Source organism: Sparus aurata, chromosome 18, assembly GCF_900880675.1.
Source record: "Sparus aurata chromosome 18, fSpaAur1.1, whole genome shotgun sequence".
Lineage (NCBI taxonomy): Eukaryota > Metazoa > Chordata > Actinopteri > Spariformes > Sparidae > Sparus > Sparus aurata.
Window position 1 is genome coordinate 15,629,721 of NC_044204.1, and position 19,560 is coordinate 15,649,280.

Sequence of the window (19,560 nt, forward strand, 5' to 3'; positions counted from 1 at the left end):
TGGAGAGAGAGGAAAGCGAGAGAGGCTAAAAAGGAAGGAAGGTGAGGTGAGAGGCGGAGAGGAGGGGAGGAAGGAAAAGGCAGAGAGACATATGAAAACTAGAGAGAGAAGAGGAAAGTTGCCCCCCATGAGGCTCAGAGCTTTGTGCTGATTACCCGTGTGTGTCACAGAGCAGTAAGCATATGGGGGAAGTCCACTAGTTAGAATATCCACAGAGGTTACTGGCCCCCTTACTTACATTCTAAACATCAAAACTGTAATAAAAGGTAAACCAGCGATAAAGTCCTGCTAACTACAAGAAAAATATGATTTGCTATGCCATTTAGTGAATCATACTATCTATAAAATCTTGTTGTAAATGAGCATTTTGTAAGATAGAGACGGAAGTATTAGTTTAAATCATTTAAAAAATGACCTAACATAATTAGCAGTGTGTGTAGAAACAGCAGTTGACATTACATGTTGTGTTCAAGAGTTATGTACTAGAGTAAACATTTACCAACCCACCGTGTCTTGTCTGCCCTGCAGTTGTAGTCTTGGTCTGTGCTTCTATAAATCACCTCCATACTGTAACCTCTGTTTTCAAACTGAGCTCCAGCAGTCTAGGAGGATAAATTCAGTCGGTGTCCAGCCATGTTCAGTCAGGTTGCCAAATCTGGTTTGGCAGCACCCTGTTGCCCATGGTGACTCCCCCTAAGATCCCAATCCAGGCAAACGCTAGGGCCACTGGCTCCTTGGCTTACTGAGCTAATAAGCTAACACTGTCTAGCTTCAGCTAAGCTTAGCTTGCAAAGAGCAGCTGTTGTCAGTTAACCCCTATGTTTTTGGAGTGACCTTTGAATTCTGGCCACATTCTACAGATTACTCTTTTAATACTTGTTAAAACTGTTCTGGTTTTTATTTTTTTATATTTTTAAATTCAAATCGCCTGAAGTAAGTGATTGAAATTGCTTATTGATTAAGAAAACAAAACAAGGTGGTTGCTCGATGGGTCATACTGGTAATTTAATCTTTGTTGGCTGACAGGACACACACGCACACACACAAACACAGTGGGACCCACTTCATCTTCTCTGTTCTTTTTTTATGACAGTATGACAGAATGATATTTCATTGAGCTTTTAGCAGCATTCTGCTCAGTATAATGTTGAATTAATCAAGCCCTGTTGACCCGACCCTGTAGTGCCAGCCAGAGAAGGCCATGTGAATGGAATGGGAAAAAATGGGTTGTGTCTCCAGCAAAACACATGCTCTCACACACATACACACAAACAGATACAGACATGAGGCCTTTAAATAGCACTAATCCTATGAATTTTAGATAGGAGAGCTGATTAGTGATGCTGTCCATCCAAGCACAAAGTACACATATGTAAGTCACAGACTGTATGAAACATATAGAAAGACACAGGAGAGGGAGCTGGGAGAGAGACGGAGAAACATACAGGAAGGACATCGCAGAGAGAGGGGGGTGAGACAGAAAGTTGGAGATCAGCCGAGCGATACAGTGAAAGTGTTTCTCTCATTTGTCCCCGTTGCTCTCTGCATTGTAAACGTCTCTCGTGTCTAATTAGCATATGTATGAATATATTATAGCAACCTTTTCACTGACAGTATTTGTAGCGTTCCCTTATTGTGCCACTGTGTGTGAATGTGTGTGTGTCTCAGTTGACAAGCAACGGACAGAAATGGAGAAGGCATTTGTATCAAGATTTATTTGTTTGATACCTAGCACTTCACAGAGTCATAATGTGCACGTGTGTGTTTGTGTGTGTGTGGGTGTGTGTGTGCACGAATATGTGTGTGTTTTATTCATTTGACTTTAATTTCAAAAATTGCACAAGCTTTCTCTAATTAATTTTCTGGTAGAGGGCAGAGCCCTGTGTGTGTGTGTGTGTGTGCGTGCGTGTGTGTGTGCGTGCGTGCGTGCGTGTGTGTGTGTGTGCGCGCGTGCATGTGTGTGTGTGTCAGAGCAGCATATTGTTAATAAGTAGTCCAGCTGCAAGTAGAACATTTTACATTTGTAAGTTGTGTTGGCAGCAGAGGCAGCAGACAGCATTGAGTCTGAGGGGATGGGAAGGCCATTTCCTTATTCATCACATTCAGGCCACTGGCTGTTAGTATGCCACAATTCTTTGCAATTATGGAGACAATGTCCTCTACCTCTACTACAGAATAAATAGGGGCCAGTAAGCCTGACAGAGGGCATCTTATATCCAATATAGAAGCATAATATGTATGAGAAGAATGTCAGCTAGGTTGTTATCTGACAATAAGTCTGTTTCATTGTTAGTGGTTCAGCAACATTTTCACTAACCTTCAATCCACTTGTTTTTTTATGAGATTTTTAACCCTTAAATTGTAGGCCTAAAACATTTAAACACATCCTTAATCAGAATGAAACAAAATACACCCAGCCTGTTTTCACTCCCAATGTGCAAATACAGCAACCTGGTCAGTGGCCCAATGCTTCTACGATTTGACGAAGATTCTTGAAGAGTCCCTCGAGTGCAGTAGCATGAAGAGCCAGAAAAGTGGTTGGATGGGTCATACACTGGGGTTTACCTCCAGAGAGAGAGATGGACATATCCTGTTTGTGACTAAAAGTCAAGAGTGATTTGTTTTGAAGTCATGGTACATACAGAGGTTAATGTATGTAAACGATATGTCACTTGTGATATTTCACGAGAGTTATGTACTAATGTATGATGCTTAAGCCACAATTGTTTGACAATTAAAACATTCAGAAAGTAATACCATGTTATTATGTGTAAACTGTTAAGTCAGCAAGCTTTATATTGAAAGTGTAACTGAATGTTGCATATGACATATGAATGCTAACTAGCATTTATATGCTTTATTTAACAGTCTTACCAGCTGGTGTAAATTTTGATGTTATTGCTAACTTGAGCCCTTCACATGCAGAAGGTATGGACACAGTTCCCACTGACAGTGAATGGTATTGATTATAACTGATTTAATGTGGGTTTAGAAATGTGTCAAAAGAAATTGAAGTAGCTTGTCTCCAGTAGCTTATCCTCACACTGAGGACTGATTGATGTTTTTGAGTTTATTTCTTGGAGACTTCTAGACTTCTATGATGTTGTAATGACTTTATTAAGAAACACAGTGTACAACACTACGCTATTATCCGTGGCCTAATACATCATGGCGAAATTGATCCTAAGAGTAAACATTTCTTTGAAAGGGATGGGAGTGTTTCTAAGATTTAGCCGCAGGAAAATAGAACATAAACAGGCAAGCATCATCCACCTATCATCTGCCACTGGAGCACAAGCTGGGGGTCATCAGAACTCTAAACCTATGGGCACAAAGTGGCCCTAACAGCCCTGAAACTCCGAGTTCACACGTCCTTAACAACTCTGTAAGGACACTCCTACACAGGGTTTAAAAGCCTGCAACTTTCCTCCAGTTAGTTAGAATTGCAGAAGCCTTTTGGATGGGAGATGAAACGTCTTCTATACAGCACTAAGAAGTATTAAAAATGTAGTGTTTATTTTCAAGCTCTCCATCCATCTTCGTCTCTCAGTTTTTCTGTGATTCTCTTTGTCTGTCTGTACCTGAATATTAGCTGACTGATTGAGTATAGTGGGATTTGTCATGCCCTCTGGTCTATTTCATACACAGACACAGCCTCGGAGCCCTGTCATACATCACAGCTTAAAGGCTTATAGAGTCGCTACTCTAGTATCTTGTCAGCTTTCTGACTCATGACAAGGTTTTCAATTTTCTCCTTTTCACCTGACTGCACTTTACAGCTTGGCCTCTCTCTGCTGCCTCCCCCTCTCTCTCCCTTTCTCTCCCGCACATTGTCTCCTGTCTTGTTCTCTCTGACTGTGCCTCTCAAGAGAAAATGAAATTATGTTGTGTCCGGTATTGAAAATGATATCACAATCCAAGTATTTGCTCAAAAGAGATTTTATAATATGTGTGTGTGAGTGACATACACACATTACAGTGGTTGGGTTGATCATAGTTGAGATTTTAACACTTACCAAACAAAATTGTGCACAGAACAATCCTTCTCTGGTAAAAAGTTGTATGTAAACAATATTGATGAAGGTTCTCAGTGATCCGTACGTCAATACGTATGTCCATTGCATTCTTGTGAATGCAATATCTGAGAAATGCATTGAGGACATTTTTTCAAATTTAGCATAAAGCATCCACTTGGACTCAAGGATGAATTGACCTCAGAAAACACACTTGACGATTAGTCAACAATTCATACGATTAACAGATACAGTGATGACATTTTATATCCAAAGGTCAAAGGTCAACTTCACACATCAGAATATTCTGAATATGAAGTGTACTGGCCATTATTCAGTGCGGTAGCTCAGGAACAGCAACTTAGAGGCATACAACTGCGAGGCAGTAGTTCTAGTTGTGTAAGCCAGTTCATCCAAGCTTCAGTGGAGAGTCACAGGTCAGAGTTTAGGTTTTGTTTTGTTTTGTTTTTCTGTTTTGGTAAAGTTCTATGTGAGAACTTGTGAGATTTGGAGTCGTTAGAATCATAACTCCAGTCACAGTCTTCAGTACACTGTTTTTTAGTCTGTTGAGATCTTCAATTTTTCTTCCTTTTTTTTTCCAGGGTCGTCATGTCAAGACAGGCCAACTGGCAGCTATCAAAGTCATGGAAGTTACAGAGGTAAAGTGCCTTACATTTGTTTCTCTCCCTCTCTTCCCTCCGTGTCTTCCTTCTTCTTCATTCGTTTATCTTTTGTGAATGAATTTGAATATTAAACGTAAAACATCAAGTGTAATTTGTCATGACATTGCCAAAACTATCTGGTAAACATGATGCCAATGCAAATTATACATGAAACTTTACTTACGCACATGATTGCCTAAATGAGAGTATAGTTAGCTGACCTGGTTTTATTCCATGTCAGAGGAAATGTACTCACATCCTGGGCACTTCCCATGGGCTTCTTTAACATTCATAAGGGTTTCTCCATGATTGCTCAAAGTGTCTGACACAAGGAAAAAATAGTGTAAATGTCTCTCGATTGGCATCACACTGATTTTACACAGAAAGTTCAGTTTACTCGTCATGAGTATAACTCGTTTGGAAATAATGGATATATAATGTCTTACGTGGCTGTGGAGGGAGCGTTCCAAGTCTGAAAAATATAACCCTGATGATGCCTGAATTATGAACTGGATTTGTGGCGTTTGAAAGAAGCGGGCATTCAGGAGCGTTCCCGCTTCATTCGAATGCCACAGGAGGGGGTCCAATCAAACACACTATTGAGTTGCGTTGTGGGAAATGTAGGATCCAGTGTTTTTGGAATGAGGGACTAGAGCCTCTGCTGTAACAATTCTGACCTTTCCAAACTTAATGTAAGTGCAACAGTACATTGTTATAGTACTTCTTTTTTTAGTACTGGTATAGATCTGCCCTTGGTCGCGATGGACTGTCCATCTTCCCTTTGTGGAAAATAGAAGCACTGAAAAAGAACACATTTGTTAATTTAAATTTCCATGGAGGCAGATGTCTTATTGTTTTGAAAGTTATGGTGTGAGAAGTTTAAAGAAGTGACTCCACTAAAGGATTATAACATAATAGGCAAGATGCCAGTGAACTTCCAGTAAACTGGCTCAGTACTGCAGTATGTTGAAGCATTTAACATATCAGTTTAAGTTAAAGCTAAAGACAGAACCTGAACTGTTGCCAGCAACCAGAAAAACTTGGAGATGGGAATCAACAGAGGCATAAAAATCAGATGAAAAGAGGCAAAAACACAACTGTCATGATCCACACAGGAATCAGTTTAATTAGTTAGTTTGTCTGAAGGCACAATGCTTACAGACGTGTTTGAGACCTTCCTCTCTGGTTGTCTTGCCATTGTGTTGCAGTTTTTTTTTTCTTTTAAGTGACTTATTCTGAAATAATTTCAGAGAGGGGTTTCTTTTAAACAATTTGCCTTAGAGACAAATGAAACAATATCACAGTTGTTTGTGAAAAAAATTGTACTTAATGAGTCATTTATGCAGTTTGCCTTCCTTTTGTCTTTTCCCCTTTCTCTTATCTCTCCACTCGTGCAAGTTCTTGAAGTGATGGAACTTTTAGAGTACATTTGACAGCCTTTCTTAACTCCCCCAAAGCACAGACAAGGATAAAGCAAAAATCTAATTAGAATTAAATAACGTGAAATGGTCTTTTTTTCCCTAGTTATCTCAGTGTCGTCATATTTCTGTATTGACACAGTCATAGTTTTTTTCCTTTTTTCTTTTATAGATTCCAGCTGAATCTCCTTGATAATGAAGTTCTGTTTTAGTTTTAGAAATTTAAAACCTCACTCTTGGATGGTTTAGGTGATATCAAATATTAATAGAACTCAAACTGTTACTAAATTTGAGAATGAAAAAGTATTTTCTTTGTCTTTTCATCTTTCAAATTCAGTAGTGTTGTTAGCCTTACAGTTATTTATACTGTACTGTATGTATAATAGGGTTGCACAATTAATCGCAAAAACGAACAAAATTGCAATATGACTAAGTGCAATATCCAAACTGCTAGAGGTGCTCTTATTTTATAAAGTTAAAATGTGTCACTAAACAGTGTTTAAATGAAATGTTGTAGTGCTACAGAGATGCTCTGGCATACAAAGCTTGTTCTCAAGATCTAATAAAACATAATTGTTTTGCAGAGACCAGAAGAAATGCTGCAATCATCATGATTTTACTAGTTTTTCAATGTCAATGAAAATTGTGATGTATTGTGTAATCACCCACAATAAGGCATTCACGCTATTGTTCTTCTCGTTTATTATTCCTGATTCCGTACGTTTCTCGGCACGCTTCTTCTCCTTCAAATTTTGAGCGATTGAAACCATTCAAACATCAAAATGTTCAGCTTTTTAAGGACATTACTGCTATTACTTTTGGCTTTTCTAACTATTATGGTAATATTTAGCTTTTAATACAAAATTTTTCCCATTCATCCTTATGGGGATTTTTTCAAATTTCATTCTGCTATAACTTCAGCATACCTTCAGCTATTGAACCCATTCAACTATTAAAATGTAAGCTCTTTCAGCTTTGCAATTTTTCAGCTTTTCAACTTTTCAACTTTTTCAGAAATTCAGCTTTTTCAAAAAAAAATTTAACATTGACGCAAATGGGAAAATCTTCAAATCCTCTTCAAAACTCATCGACTTTCAACCTGTCCTTGTTCCTCATACGTTGAGCGAGAGACACCATTCAAACTTTAAATGAATCACAAAACTTGAACCATTGACCTTGTATTCAGTTTTTAAAAATCTTGTACGGTTTTGAAATGGTCGCAGTTTTAGTTTTAATGATTTTTAGCCCGTCTTCTGTGTTTATAATGGGTGTGTATTGCGTCAGCTAGAGTGCGTGACATCATCAACTGCCGCACCCCAGTGTGTGTAGCAGCTCCGAAAACTGGATTTTTTTTTGCTTCAGCTTGATTTGGATCCCACATCTTGTACTTGACATAGACAATATAGGCATATAAATGTAGGAAATCTTGTTGGGTGTCAGCTGATGGTCTCATTTCAGCTCTGGGACTTACAGTTTTGGATTTAGAAGCCCAAGAGCAACAAGCACTCCTGAATCTTCTCCATAAGCCGCAATGTTAAATTTGAGCCCAAATTTCTGGAGGATCGCAGATGGTACATGTTTTGTCTCTCACTCCTGTGCCCTCATTATGCACTCTACAGAAATATAAATGACATGAGTGCGTTCAGCAATGTCTCCTGTTACTCACATGTAGCATGTTTTGGTGATAACTATTAAAGTTTTCCCAAAAATCGCAGGAGTTTGGGAGGCATTTTCCCATTCATTCCTTATGGGGACATTTTGGTCTTTGTTTCTGCTCCTGCTGCAGCATGTCTGCAGCCATTTTAAGCTCTTTCTGCCTTTAACTTTTCACCTTTCAGCCTTTTTTCACCTTTTTAACCTCTTTCTGCCCTCTTACTCTACAACTTTTTGGCCTTTTCAGTATTTTTTCACCTTTTTAAGCTCTTACCGCCCTCTTACTCTACAGCTTTTTAGCCCTTTCAGACATTCATTTTTCTGTATTTTTGGCTCCTTCAAACATTCAGCTTCATGTTCAGCAATTAAAATGTTCAACTTTTTCAACTCTTTTAGCCCCCTTAAGTTTTTCTGCCCTGTCAGCTTTTTAAAATATTCTTCTTTCTGCCTTTTCAACTCCTTCAAACATTCCGCTTCATGTTCAGCAATGAAAATGTTAAGCTTAATGAACTCTTTTAGCCCGCCTAAGCTTTTCTGCCTTTCGAGCTTTTTAAAATGGTCATCTTTCTTTTTAGCTACAGACACCATTCCAACTTTATAATATATAAATATTTTGGTGATAACCGTTACAGTTTTTTCAAAAATTACAGGGGTTTGGGAGGCATTTTCCCATTCATTCTAATGGGGACATTTTAATCTTTGGCTCTGCTCCTGTTCCACCATGTGTGCAGCCATTTTAAGATTTTTCTGCCTTAACTTTTCTCCTTTTCAACCTTTTTTCACCTCTTCAAGCTCTTTCATCCCTCTTTTTCTACAGCTTTTTAGCCTTTTCAGCCTTTATTCACCCTTTTAAGCTCTTTCAGCTCTCTTACTCTACAGTTTTTTAGCCTTTTTAGATATTCATCTTTCTGCATTTTCAACTCTTTCCACATTCATATCCCGTCTAAAAACATACCTCTTTTCCCAAGCCTATGACCTCCCCTACCCATAACCACCTTCATCCCTGCCCTCTCCCCTTGACCTGCCCCTCTACACTCTCCTTGTACTCTTCTCACCCATCAGCCCCCCGCCGCTCTTCAATCCATCCCTGCCACCTTTAGACTGCTGCTGTACCTGTTTTGTCTGTTTGTCTGTAACAGTGTCATCTATTCCACACTCCACCATTGCTTATGTTCTCCGTTGTACTGTCTCCCGCTTGTCCTAACCCTGACTGTCTTTGCCCTTTTTGTGTTTTTTTTAATTAATTTAATTTACATCTTTCTGCCTTTCAGTTCCTTAAAACATTCAGCTTTATGTTCAGCTATCAAAATGTTCACCATTTTAAGCTCTTTCTGCCTTTAACTTTTCACCTTTCAGCCTTTTTTCACCTTTTTAACCTCTTTCTGCCCTCTTACTCTACAACTTTTTGGCCTTTTCAGTATTTTTTCACCTTTTTAAGCTCTTACCGCCCTCTTACTCTACAGCTTTTTAGCCCTTTCAGACATTCATTTTTCTGTATTTTTGGCTCCTTCAAACATTCAGCTTCATGTTCAGCAATTAAAATGTTCAACTTTTTCAACTCTTTTAGCCCCCTTAAGTTTTTCTGCCCTGTCAGCTTTTTAAAATATTCTTCTTTCTGCCTTTTCAACTCCTTCAAACATTCCGCTTCATGTTCAGCAATGAAAATGTTAAGCTTAATGAACTCTTTTAGCCCGCCTAAGCTTTTCTGCCTTTCGAGCTTTTTAAAATGGTCATCTTTCTTTTTAGCTACAGACACCATTCCAACTTTATAATATATAAATATTTTGGTGATAACCGTTACAGTTTTTTCAAAAATTACAGGGGTTTGGGAGGCATTTTCCCATTCATTCTAATGGGGACATTTTAATCTTTGGCTCTGCTCCTGTTCCACCATGTGTGCAGCCATTTTAAGATTTTTCTGCCTTAACTTTTCTCCTTTTCAACCTTTTTTCACCTCTTCAAGCTCTTTCATCCCTCTTTTCCTACAGCTTTTTAGCCTTTTCAGCCTTTATTCACCCTTTTAAGCTCTTTCAGCTCTCTTACTCTACAGTTTTTTAGCCTTTTTAGATATTCATCTTTCTGCATTTTCAACTCTTTCCACATTCATATCCCGTCTAAAAACATACCTCTTTTCCCAAGCCTATGACCTCCCCTACCCATAACCACCTTCATCCCTGCCCTCTCCCCTTGACCTGCCCCTCTACACTCTCCTTGTACTCTTCTCACCCATCAGCCCCCCGCCGCTCTTCAATCCATCCCTGCCACCTTTAGACTGCTGCTGTACCTGTTTTGTCTGTTTGTCTGTAACAGTGTCATCTATTCCACACTCCACCATTGCTTATGTTCTCCGTTGTACTGTCTCCCGCTTGTCCTAACCCTGACTGTCTTTGCCCTTTTTGTGTTTTTTTTAATTAATTTAATTTACATCTTTCTGCCTTTCAGTTCCTTAAAACATTCAGCTTTATGTTCAGCTATCAAAATGTTCACCATTTTAAGCTCTTTCAGCCTGCTTTTTAACTTTTTAAAATATTCATCCTTCTGGCTTTTCAGCCTTTTCCATACATTCAGTTATATGAGCAGCTAAAGAAACTGTTCGGCTATCAAATGTTTATCTTTAACTTTTTATGCTCCCCCGGCCCTCTTACTCTCCAGTCTTTTCAAATATTCATCTGTCTGCCTGTTCAGCTCCTTCAAACATTCAGCTTTATATTCAGTTAGAGAAACTATTCAGCTATCAAACCGTTCACCTTTTTAAGCTCTCTCAGCCCTCCTACTTTCCAGCTTTTAAGCCTTTGTCAGCTTATTCAATATTCCGCTTTCAGGCCTTTTCAACCCTTTCAAATATTCAGATTTATGTTCAACTCTAGAAATGTTAAACTTTTAAAGCCTATTCAGCCAATTACTTTTCAGCCTTTCTGCCTTTTCAGCTTTTTCAAATATTATCTTTCTGCATTTTCTGCTTTTTCATACATTCTGCTTTATATTCAGCTAGATAAACTGTTCAGCTATCAAAATGTTCACCTTTGTTAGCCCATTCAACCCATTACTTTTAAGCCTTTCTGCCTTTTCAGCTTTTGAAAATTCAGCTTTTTCTGCAAATTCCCAGCCATTCAACTTATAGTTTTATGCATTTTCGGCAGGGCATTCAGCAGATTTCCGAAATCACTTCAGCTTTTAGCATTCACACTGTATTTTCGTAGGAAATGCAAATTTTTCTAGTATTGGAATTGCAATATCTGTAAAAATAATCGCAATATCCATTTATGACCATATCATGCAGCCCTAATATACAGGATACAGATTACATCTTTGACTCTTAGTTTGGGTCAAAACAGTAGATTGCTTTGAGTCTGTGTGCTCTGCCTTGTGGTCTCAGAGGTGTACAATGGACAAATATAGGTCTGAAGGTTGTTATGTCGGTCAATCCAGCATTTGGTCCACACAAACTATTGCATCAATTTCCATGTAAGTTTGTACAGACAGTAATGGTTCCACAACAATGAACCCCACTGACTTTGGTGATCTCCTGAATTTTCCTCTGAAGTCACCACAGGGTTCAAATTTAAGGTATTTAGTAAATATGTAAATAGTTAGTAGATGTAATATTGCACAGCAATCATCTCCCCCTTCAGGATGAATTGTAGTAATATTGGTTACTCTTTTACCTTTCATCAGGCACCATTATTAGGTTAAAATGGTCAAATTGTCTTGATCAATGTGTATGATCAAGTTCTTGCAAAACCAGGGAGATTCCAACAACCTCAGCTGTACAAACATTAGTATGCTAATGTGGTAAACTTAAATGGTGTCCATGTTAAATATTATACACTAACATGAGCCTTTTGTTTAAAGGAGGATGAATTAAGGCGCCTTACAGCCTGAAGAAATAGGCTTCACTGTAGTCTGGTTGTGCGACACTAGCCCTTTTTAGATAGGAAAGGTGGCACATTTGCTCCAAGGTAAGGACGGCAATTTGCCGGCCTGTCTTTCCAAAACGGAGGCCTAATATTCCTCCTTTTCCAAAAGCCGCCTCTGAGGTAGGCGTAAACGTGTGATGTGACGTGAAGCTCGAAGTTGGGCTGTGAACAATGAAAACGAATTTGACTTCAAAATAAGAGCTTTACATTGCACCCCATATGAGTTTAGAACTGGGTTCTTAGCGGGGGCTTTTAATTTGAAAGTAGCGACCGTTCTTAGCCTGCCAACACAGTCACTAGCATCTCCTGGATCTCAACGGCTGTCCAGTTGCTCATCTTAATGTCTGCGGATGAAATGATGGACTAACTGCTGTGATCAGCTCCCCGGCTGTGGGTCGCATAACAGTGCAGGTCATTGACACCTCCGCCCGTCTCACGCAGAGGCCGGGACATTGCCGCCTCATTTTTAGATAGCAGGCGAGGTGGAAATAAGTGTACCCTCCGAGGCGGAAAATCGGCGGACCAAAACAGACCCCCAATTTCCGGCCTCTGTCTAAAACCGCGGACCAAGCCGCCAAAAGGACGGGCAAATTGGCAGCTTGGTGCCCTGTCCAAAAACTGCTACTATAACACAGTTAACTTTGTTTCACCATTGTTATATTACAGTAATTAATCTTACATAGCTACAAATAATTACATGACCACTACGCATCCTACAAACAGCTGTGTTTAAGATATTTAAGTTTTTAAAGATATGCTCTGTCTTCCCTTCATTCGTTTATGAATGCACGCACTAGCCAGATCAAGATCTTAAGACACGGGGCAGTGGTTCTCATCCCACTTTTGTCCACACCAGCCGTCAGAATCAACAAAAACTAAAAGTCTCATGTAGCAACTTCTGGACCAAATAATGAATTGATTAACTGAACAAAATGACACTTCAGTGCAGTTTCTGTTGTGTGGCCGAAAAAAGGATATTCCAAACTGGCCACAATGCTTCTTTTTATTCATACTTCACCACAAATCTGCCTGATTGCAAGTTTCTTTCCTGTTGATGGGACTTATGAGTCTTCTGTGTTGCAGACAAACTTTTAAGCAGGAAATGCTCGCCTATTATCTCCCTTCTCAAACACACACACACACAAACACAGAGAGAGAGAGAGAGAGAGACAGAGAGAGCCTGCAGACGGAGGCAGGAGGCAGGCAGGAGGCTTCGTGTTTCAGATGGAGGTGAAGGTTCAAACCCTGCCTTGTCATTTTCTCCCCTCCTGTCCTGTGGAGATTTAAAGGAGGTCAGTGACAGGGAGAAGCTCTCTGTTGTTTCCTCTTTTCTGATTAACAGCCACATCCAGCTTCTCCACCTCTCGCCCAGTCCAGGGTAAATTTAGGGGTTCAGTGAATTCACAAGTAATTTCCAGGATTTATAGTGAGAAAACAAAAACTGGTGTGAGCTCTGTTTCCTCTGCTCTCTATCTGTCCTTGCGTCTCACAACACTGACTAACCTCAGTTGTTCTGCTGGGAAATAGGAGTAATTGAATTAAGGTCCAATAGTCTGATGAAAGGTCATCTACAGGTTACATGACAGTCTGATTGGAGATGCCATCTGTCTGGAAGTGAGCGTGTTTGTGTTGTATGAACTCTGGAAGTGATAAAGAAACATTTTAACAAGTGGGTCTGGTGTGTAAAATACTCTGTTGTGAGCCACGTTTAAAAGGTGCACTGTGTAGTTCCGGGAAATCATTTTAATTTAAACTTAATTGACTGATTGATTTATGCCTAAACAAACTAAATAAACAAACTCTCTTTGTTTTCATGACTGAATAAACTGAATAGACAAACTAATCTGAAATTACAGCACAATATCACACTGTTTTACTTTGTTCATCCAAGAAAACCTTGTTTATTCAGTTATGGAGAACATGAATATGTCTGACTTTGTATTATTACCTCATTAATATTGTAAATATTACAATCCTGAGTTTGATTTTTATTCTCCAAAAACTACATAGTGCCCTGTTAGGCTGTTTCTAGGAATGAGATGTAGATTTACCCATACTTTTTTTCTGCTACTTTCAATGCCCATCAACCAGTCCAGAATTGATGTTTTTGTCATCTAAATAAACTCTACATGGCGTCTGATTTCTGCTCTATTTTTGTTCTGTTTAGGAGGAAGAAGAGGAGATCAAACTGGAGATCAACATGTTGAAGAGCTATTCCCATCATAGAAACATCGCTACCTATTATGGAGCTTTTATTAAGAAAGGTCCTGCTGGACAGGACCACCAACTCTGGGTTAGTGAACCACTCTATCTGTCTTTGTTGTTGCCATCAGTCAAAGAAAATTAAGGAATTACTCATTTTTATTAAATTGCCTCTATGCTACTGGGTTATTCTAAAATCATTTTTGTGTGCTCCTTCAAGATCATTCACCTTATGATCACAGTTGTTTTGGCTACTAATGTGTGCCTGAATTTGTCCATCCAGTTGGTGATGGAGTACTGTGGAGCCGGCTCTGTGACAGACTTGGTCAAGAAGACCAAGGGGAACTGTCTGAAGGAGGACTGGATAGCTTACATCTGCAGAGAGGTGCTCAGGGTAAGGTTGGCATAAAAATAAAATGCAGACACTCCCTCCAGCACACATAGACTCTGTTAAACTGTGAAGTAGACACAACAAAGTCACTTGTTGAGTCTAGTTTCAAAAAGGCAAAGGTTAAAGCTGGCTCGTCCCAAAAGACCTTTTTAGTCTCCCGGATAATGATAATAATAGTTTTCGTGTTTTAAGCTTCGTTTACAAGAGTGTTATTCATCAGTTTTGTATAGAGGCCTCTGGCACCGTTGCTATGGAGAAGAATCCAGTCACAGGGTCAAACTAGAGCAGTAGTAAATGCAAAGTGCTTTGTTTTTGTCATTGGAAACAAGCCGCTTCACCATGGATGCCACATATATCCAAAACTGACCAACAATCCAACATTTAAATGATTTAAGCTAACACATTTTTCTTCCTTTTCAATATCTAGCGCCTACATTACCCACAATGCAACTTTACTACTTTTTTCATATACTCCTCAGACCTGTAAATACACTTTAATATGTAAAATTGGTTGATTGAGTTACCCTTTAAAGCTTTTTCCATCCACTAGAGATAATTTCGAGGTGTTTTCGGGGGGGTCCACTGAGGTTTTCTTTTGTCTAAAGTGAAAATATACTTAAAAAGCGGGTGGTAGAAATGCACTGAGAGACTTTCTATTCACTTGTCTCCTTAGGTTTTATGTTCAGGAGCTTGTACTTTTGACTTTATTAAAGAACCAAAAATAAACTACCAGACACCTAATATTGCCTGTGCAGAAAATGAACCCTTTGCGCTCAGAATAACCCTGTTCACCGTGTATGGATGTAAAGTTGTACCTCCTGATCACACTGCCACAAATCCCTGTGGCTGTGCTGCTGAACCCTCAATCTTCAAACACACAGAAAAAACATACACAGAGAATCCCGGGTGAACTGTGTTTGTGAGGTGTTGTTATTGCGGAGGCCCTTTTTAGTGCTGGTAAGAACAGAGGTAGTAATTTGTGTGTGAATGCAAACTAAAGGCTGTATGAGTTGCTGCTGTTGTTTAAGAAACATGATGCTACTTTTAGTGTTGGATTCTCGGCCAGATCAACAGAGAAGAAGCCAAACTGACACTGATACTTCTTTATGTTCCGGGGTCATCTTTTCCCCTTATGGCTCTAGGGGATAATTGATTTATTTTATTTATATACTTTGAAAGCCAGCGTAGAACAAATGTCTGTAAGATGCTATCGTTATCATTATAAGAGATCACAAGGTCCTGAGAAAGACTCCGGGATGTTTGCACTGCTCACTGCATTGGTGTTTGTGGCTCGGGTAACAAACCTTCTCTACACATACATACACACACACACACACGCAGTCACTTCCAACATATCTGTCCTTGACGCTGACGCTATCGAGGACAAAATGAAAGTGAGATGATTTTTTTCAGGAGTTACAAACTTAACAGACAAAGGACTTTGGACTGTCGCCAGTGTTTTCCCTGCTGCTGTCAGCCATGCTGTCTCCCCATTGTTTCAACACCACAGCATGCACACACAAACACACACATAGACACCGAGCATAGCATGGTGAAGTCATTGTCTGAAATAAGACTCACTTCCTCTGTTTATTTAACCTCCTTTGAAGAAGTGAGAGTACAAACACACACACACAAAACTGTGCCACTGATCACTTGTGCCACTAGGCCACTCTGCTACCAAAAGCAAGGCTATTAGAATTTACTTGTAAGGGAAAAGCAGTGCAACAATCTTAAAATAATATCTACTCAATATTCAGAATTCATCCAAAATAAACACATGATGCTACGGCTCTTTTGAAATGAGTGTTTGTGACTTCATGTCTTTGGTAATATAGGTCATCTGACTGTGTATATTTGTATTTATGTTTGTGTGTGTATGTCTTCCAGGGTCTTTCCCATCTTCACTCCCATCATGTGATTCACAGAGACATTAAAGGACAAAATGTTTTGCTCACAGAGAATGCTGAAGTCAAACTGGGTATGACACATCGACACATGCACTGCGGTTTCATCCACATACCTCCCGGCGAAACCGTTGAACAATCACACAGTCATACATACATACATAAATCACACGGCCACAGGAGCACCACATCAAGAGACAGCAATTGTGTTTGTATTCAGCTGTGAAATTGCCCTACTTTTTTCTTTTATGTCTCAGTTGACTTTGGAGTGTCAGCACAGCTGGATAAGACGATCGGTCGAAGGAACACCTTCATTGGCACTCCCTATTGGATGGCTCCAGAGGTCATCGCCTGTGACGAGAACCCCGAGGCCACGTATGACTACAGGGTACTTATTGACATAGAGATAGTTGTGTTTCCTGTCACATTTTTGAAGATTTGAAGGAATCTGTTTTGAGACATTGCCAAAATAATACAAAGAATAAGGATAGCTCCCAGCAACAAGGCTATGGAGGACTGAACCTGCCAAAATAAAAAAAAGAAAGAAATATTTGAATATAAATAGATTGTGACATTAAATGCACCAAAAATAAAGAATATAAAAAGTTTTAATTTAATTTACCTTTGTATTAATTTAACTTTTTATTTCCTTTTCCACTTAATTTTCCATTGTATTTATTCATTTTTTAATTTTTTATTTATTTACATATTTACATATTTACTTCTGTACTATTTTCCATTTTATGTATTGAGCCATGTATATATTTCTTTATTTATTTCTGATTTTGCCTGTTTTAATCCATACATGGCCAACCTTATCCTTTTTCCTAAAGTATACATGAGGTATCCAAAAAGAAATCAAACATTCTGTTGTACTGTGAAAGTACTTGTCCCTTAGTATGAGTTGTTGTACTGTAGGTGATATGTGATGTTGTATGAAAGTAGAAATTACAAAATATAAACTGTAATATTTATTATCGATCAATTAGCCACATACAACAGCAGCAGAAATTGGGTTGAAATGTAATCACCTCAATTGGACAGAACTATCTAAGCTGTGTCAATTCAAATGTTACTTAATACACTTTGTTTACTCGTACACAATATCTGCAAAGCCTGTGAATGTAGAGAATGTAGCATGTTAGCATCAGGCATAGTATTGAGTGTAGGTCAGTCATATTTGGGTTTTGCCCAACACAAAATCACAGTAGTTACACACGGTACAGGAAGGTAGTTACAAGACTCTGGCACAAGCAAAATACAAGCCATTAACCATCCTAAAGCCACAAAGTGACTGAAGAAATTCGACAAGGAGGGAATCAGTTCAATTGGAGTTTATCGAAAGTCAAGGTTAACACACAACATGTGTGTAGATCATCATTATCAGCAACACATAGAGTAAATAGATGTGTTTCATGGGTCCTTTGGAGGTGTTGAAGGCCACCTGCAAATGCTGGACAGGCTTCGACAGTGAGACGGCCACAACACTGTGTAGACAGCTGTACTGATTAAAGCTGTCTGGCTGACATACGCTAATGATATGATTAGACTGACGACTGAAAATCAGGGCTGAGACGTCTCCTGTGTAGGCAAGCTGTTAGCCACATGTATGTGTCTCCATTGGTCTGACCACAAATCTGACTGCAATCCCTTTTGGTTTTCCCAGGCTATATGCACTTTATCAGTTTAGTCACAGAGATAAATGTTTACCCCACAGGCCAGTTACAGTTACAACTATAAATGTCAATCAGTGTTTGTTCTGATCATGGATACATAAACAGTTCAGCAGTTTGGTGCACATTCTGTATGATTATATGTGTTAAAATCACTGGAGCCGATTTCTTTGTGTTGCTTTAGTAAAACATAGGGACTGACAACTGATTTAAGTGTAACTTCAGCTGACTTAAAGGGATATTCCGGTGTAAGTTTAATCCATGTTCTAACACACCGTGACACCGAGTAGGACCCCCCCCCGAAGAGATAAAGTTTGCGGACCGCTAGCTTACGTAGTTTTAGCATCCTCAGAAACGACCGCACGACAACAATACATTGCAGTAAATAGGTCCAAGTATAAACCGCCATCAAAAAGCCGTATTTGTACGAAAAGATAAACAAAACTCACCATCCGAGAAGCCTTCCTTGTTGTGGGGAAGCCCTGTGAGTCGATTACCGAGTGCAGTAGAGTCCCGCAGTAATGATCATCATTGAGCTGTGGAACTCTACTGCATTCGGTAATTGACTCACAGGGCTTCCCCACAACAAGGAAGGTGTGTTAGAACATGGATTAAATTTACACCGGAATATCCCTTTAACTGTATAAGCCTACATACATTTACATGGGGTGGTATAAACATTACATCAACAGTATTTGAAGTTCAGTCCGTCTGAAAATGCTTCTTGGATGCAATTACTTAGGTTGTTTTTAGGGATGTCCCGATCAGGTTATTTTTACCCCGATCCCGATCCGAGTCCTTTAATATTGAGTGTCTGCCGATACCGAGTCCTGATCCGATACTTGGCCTTAACTAATATTTTCCTAGATAATACAGCTCCATTAAGAAAAAAAGTACCTGCATCTAAGCTGTTCCTTAATAGGTTTTTATTATTTTGTTGAAACAAAGTATATACTTTCACATGGCTCTTTCTTATTCTGCATATGCTATTCCAACATTGGCCTCCACCTAACTTGTGTTAGCAGGTGAGTATGTGACACTGCACTGTGACAGCAGACACTCGTGTGCAGCCAGCTAAAGTGTGTGTGAGACGCAGCTCACGCTTGGTACCTCCACATTATCCTTTGCTTTTTTCATATTCTTTACGTTGTCACATAAAATGACGTGGACACGTTGCTTGTCTATTAACGCGTTCAGCATCTCCTGTATTGCCTGTTTTACATGCTCTGCTGTATGACACCCACGAAACTAGTGCACATACCGGCACGTTGTAACTGGAAAGTGGAGTCAATGTAATGCAGAGATGGTAGGGCATACTGGAGATTCAAAAACTCCAGGTGACAAAGAAAACCCTGATCCTCTACCACAGAGATGAGCTGGTTATCCAAAGAGATTAATTTGAGGACCCTCTCTGTAGTATTTGTATTATATGTCGCTGAGGATATTTCTCTTAACTGAAAGTATCCGCGACTGTTTGCTGCTTCGGTCAAGTTGTATTCTTTGAGGTTTTGTTTTGTATATGCTGTATCAAATGAGTAGTATTAAATGCAGCTCAGCGAAACGGCCGTATAGCAGATGTTGCATGTCGCCATTGGACTGCTTTCGCTTTCTAATTTAAGTTATTTCCACACTTCAGATACTTTATTCACAGGTTTGCCAGAGTAACGCCACGCGCGCATCTGCGTTCTGCTACAAATTGTGCTCTGATGTTAAAAAAAAATAAA

At 39.3% G+C, this 19,560-nt stretch overlaps 1 protein-coding gene across 3 annotated transcripts in view; it reads left to right on the forward strand.

Annotated features, from left to right (window-relative positions):
* The window catches only part of LOC115568557 (misshapen-like kinase 1), an 80,502-nt gene that overhangs the window by 8,137 nt on the left and 52,805 nt on the right, over window positions 1-19,560 (forward strand). For all 3 annotated transcript variants that reach the window (XM_030395918.1, XM_030395917.1, XM_030395919.1), the window contains exons 3-7: window positions 4,616-4,672; window positions 13,831-13,956; window positions 14,149-14,259; window positions 16,147-16,237; window positions 16,421-16,551. In XM_030395918.1, coding sequence (XP_030251778.1) covers window positions 4,616-4,672; window positions 13,831-13,956; window positions 14,149-14,259; window positions 16,147-16,237; window positions 16,421-16,551 — 516 coding nt within the window. The remainder of the gene's footprint in view (window positions 1-4,615; window positions 4,673-13,830; window positions 13,957-14,148; window positions 14,260-16,146; window positions 16,238-16,420; window positions 16,552-19,560) is intronic.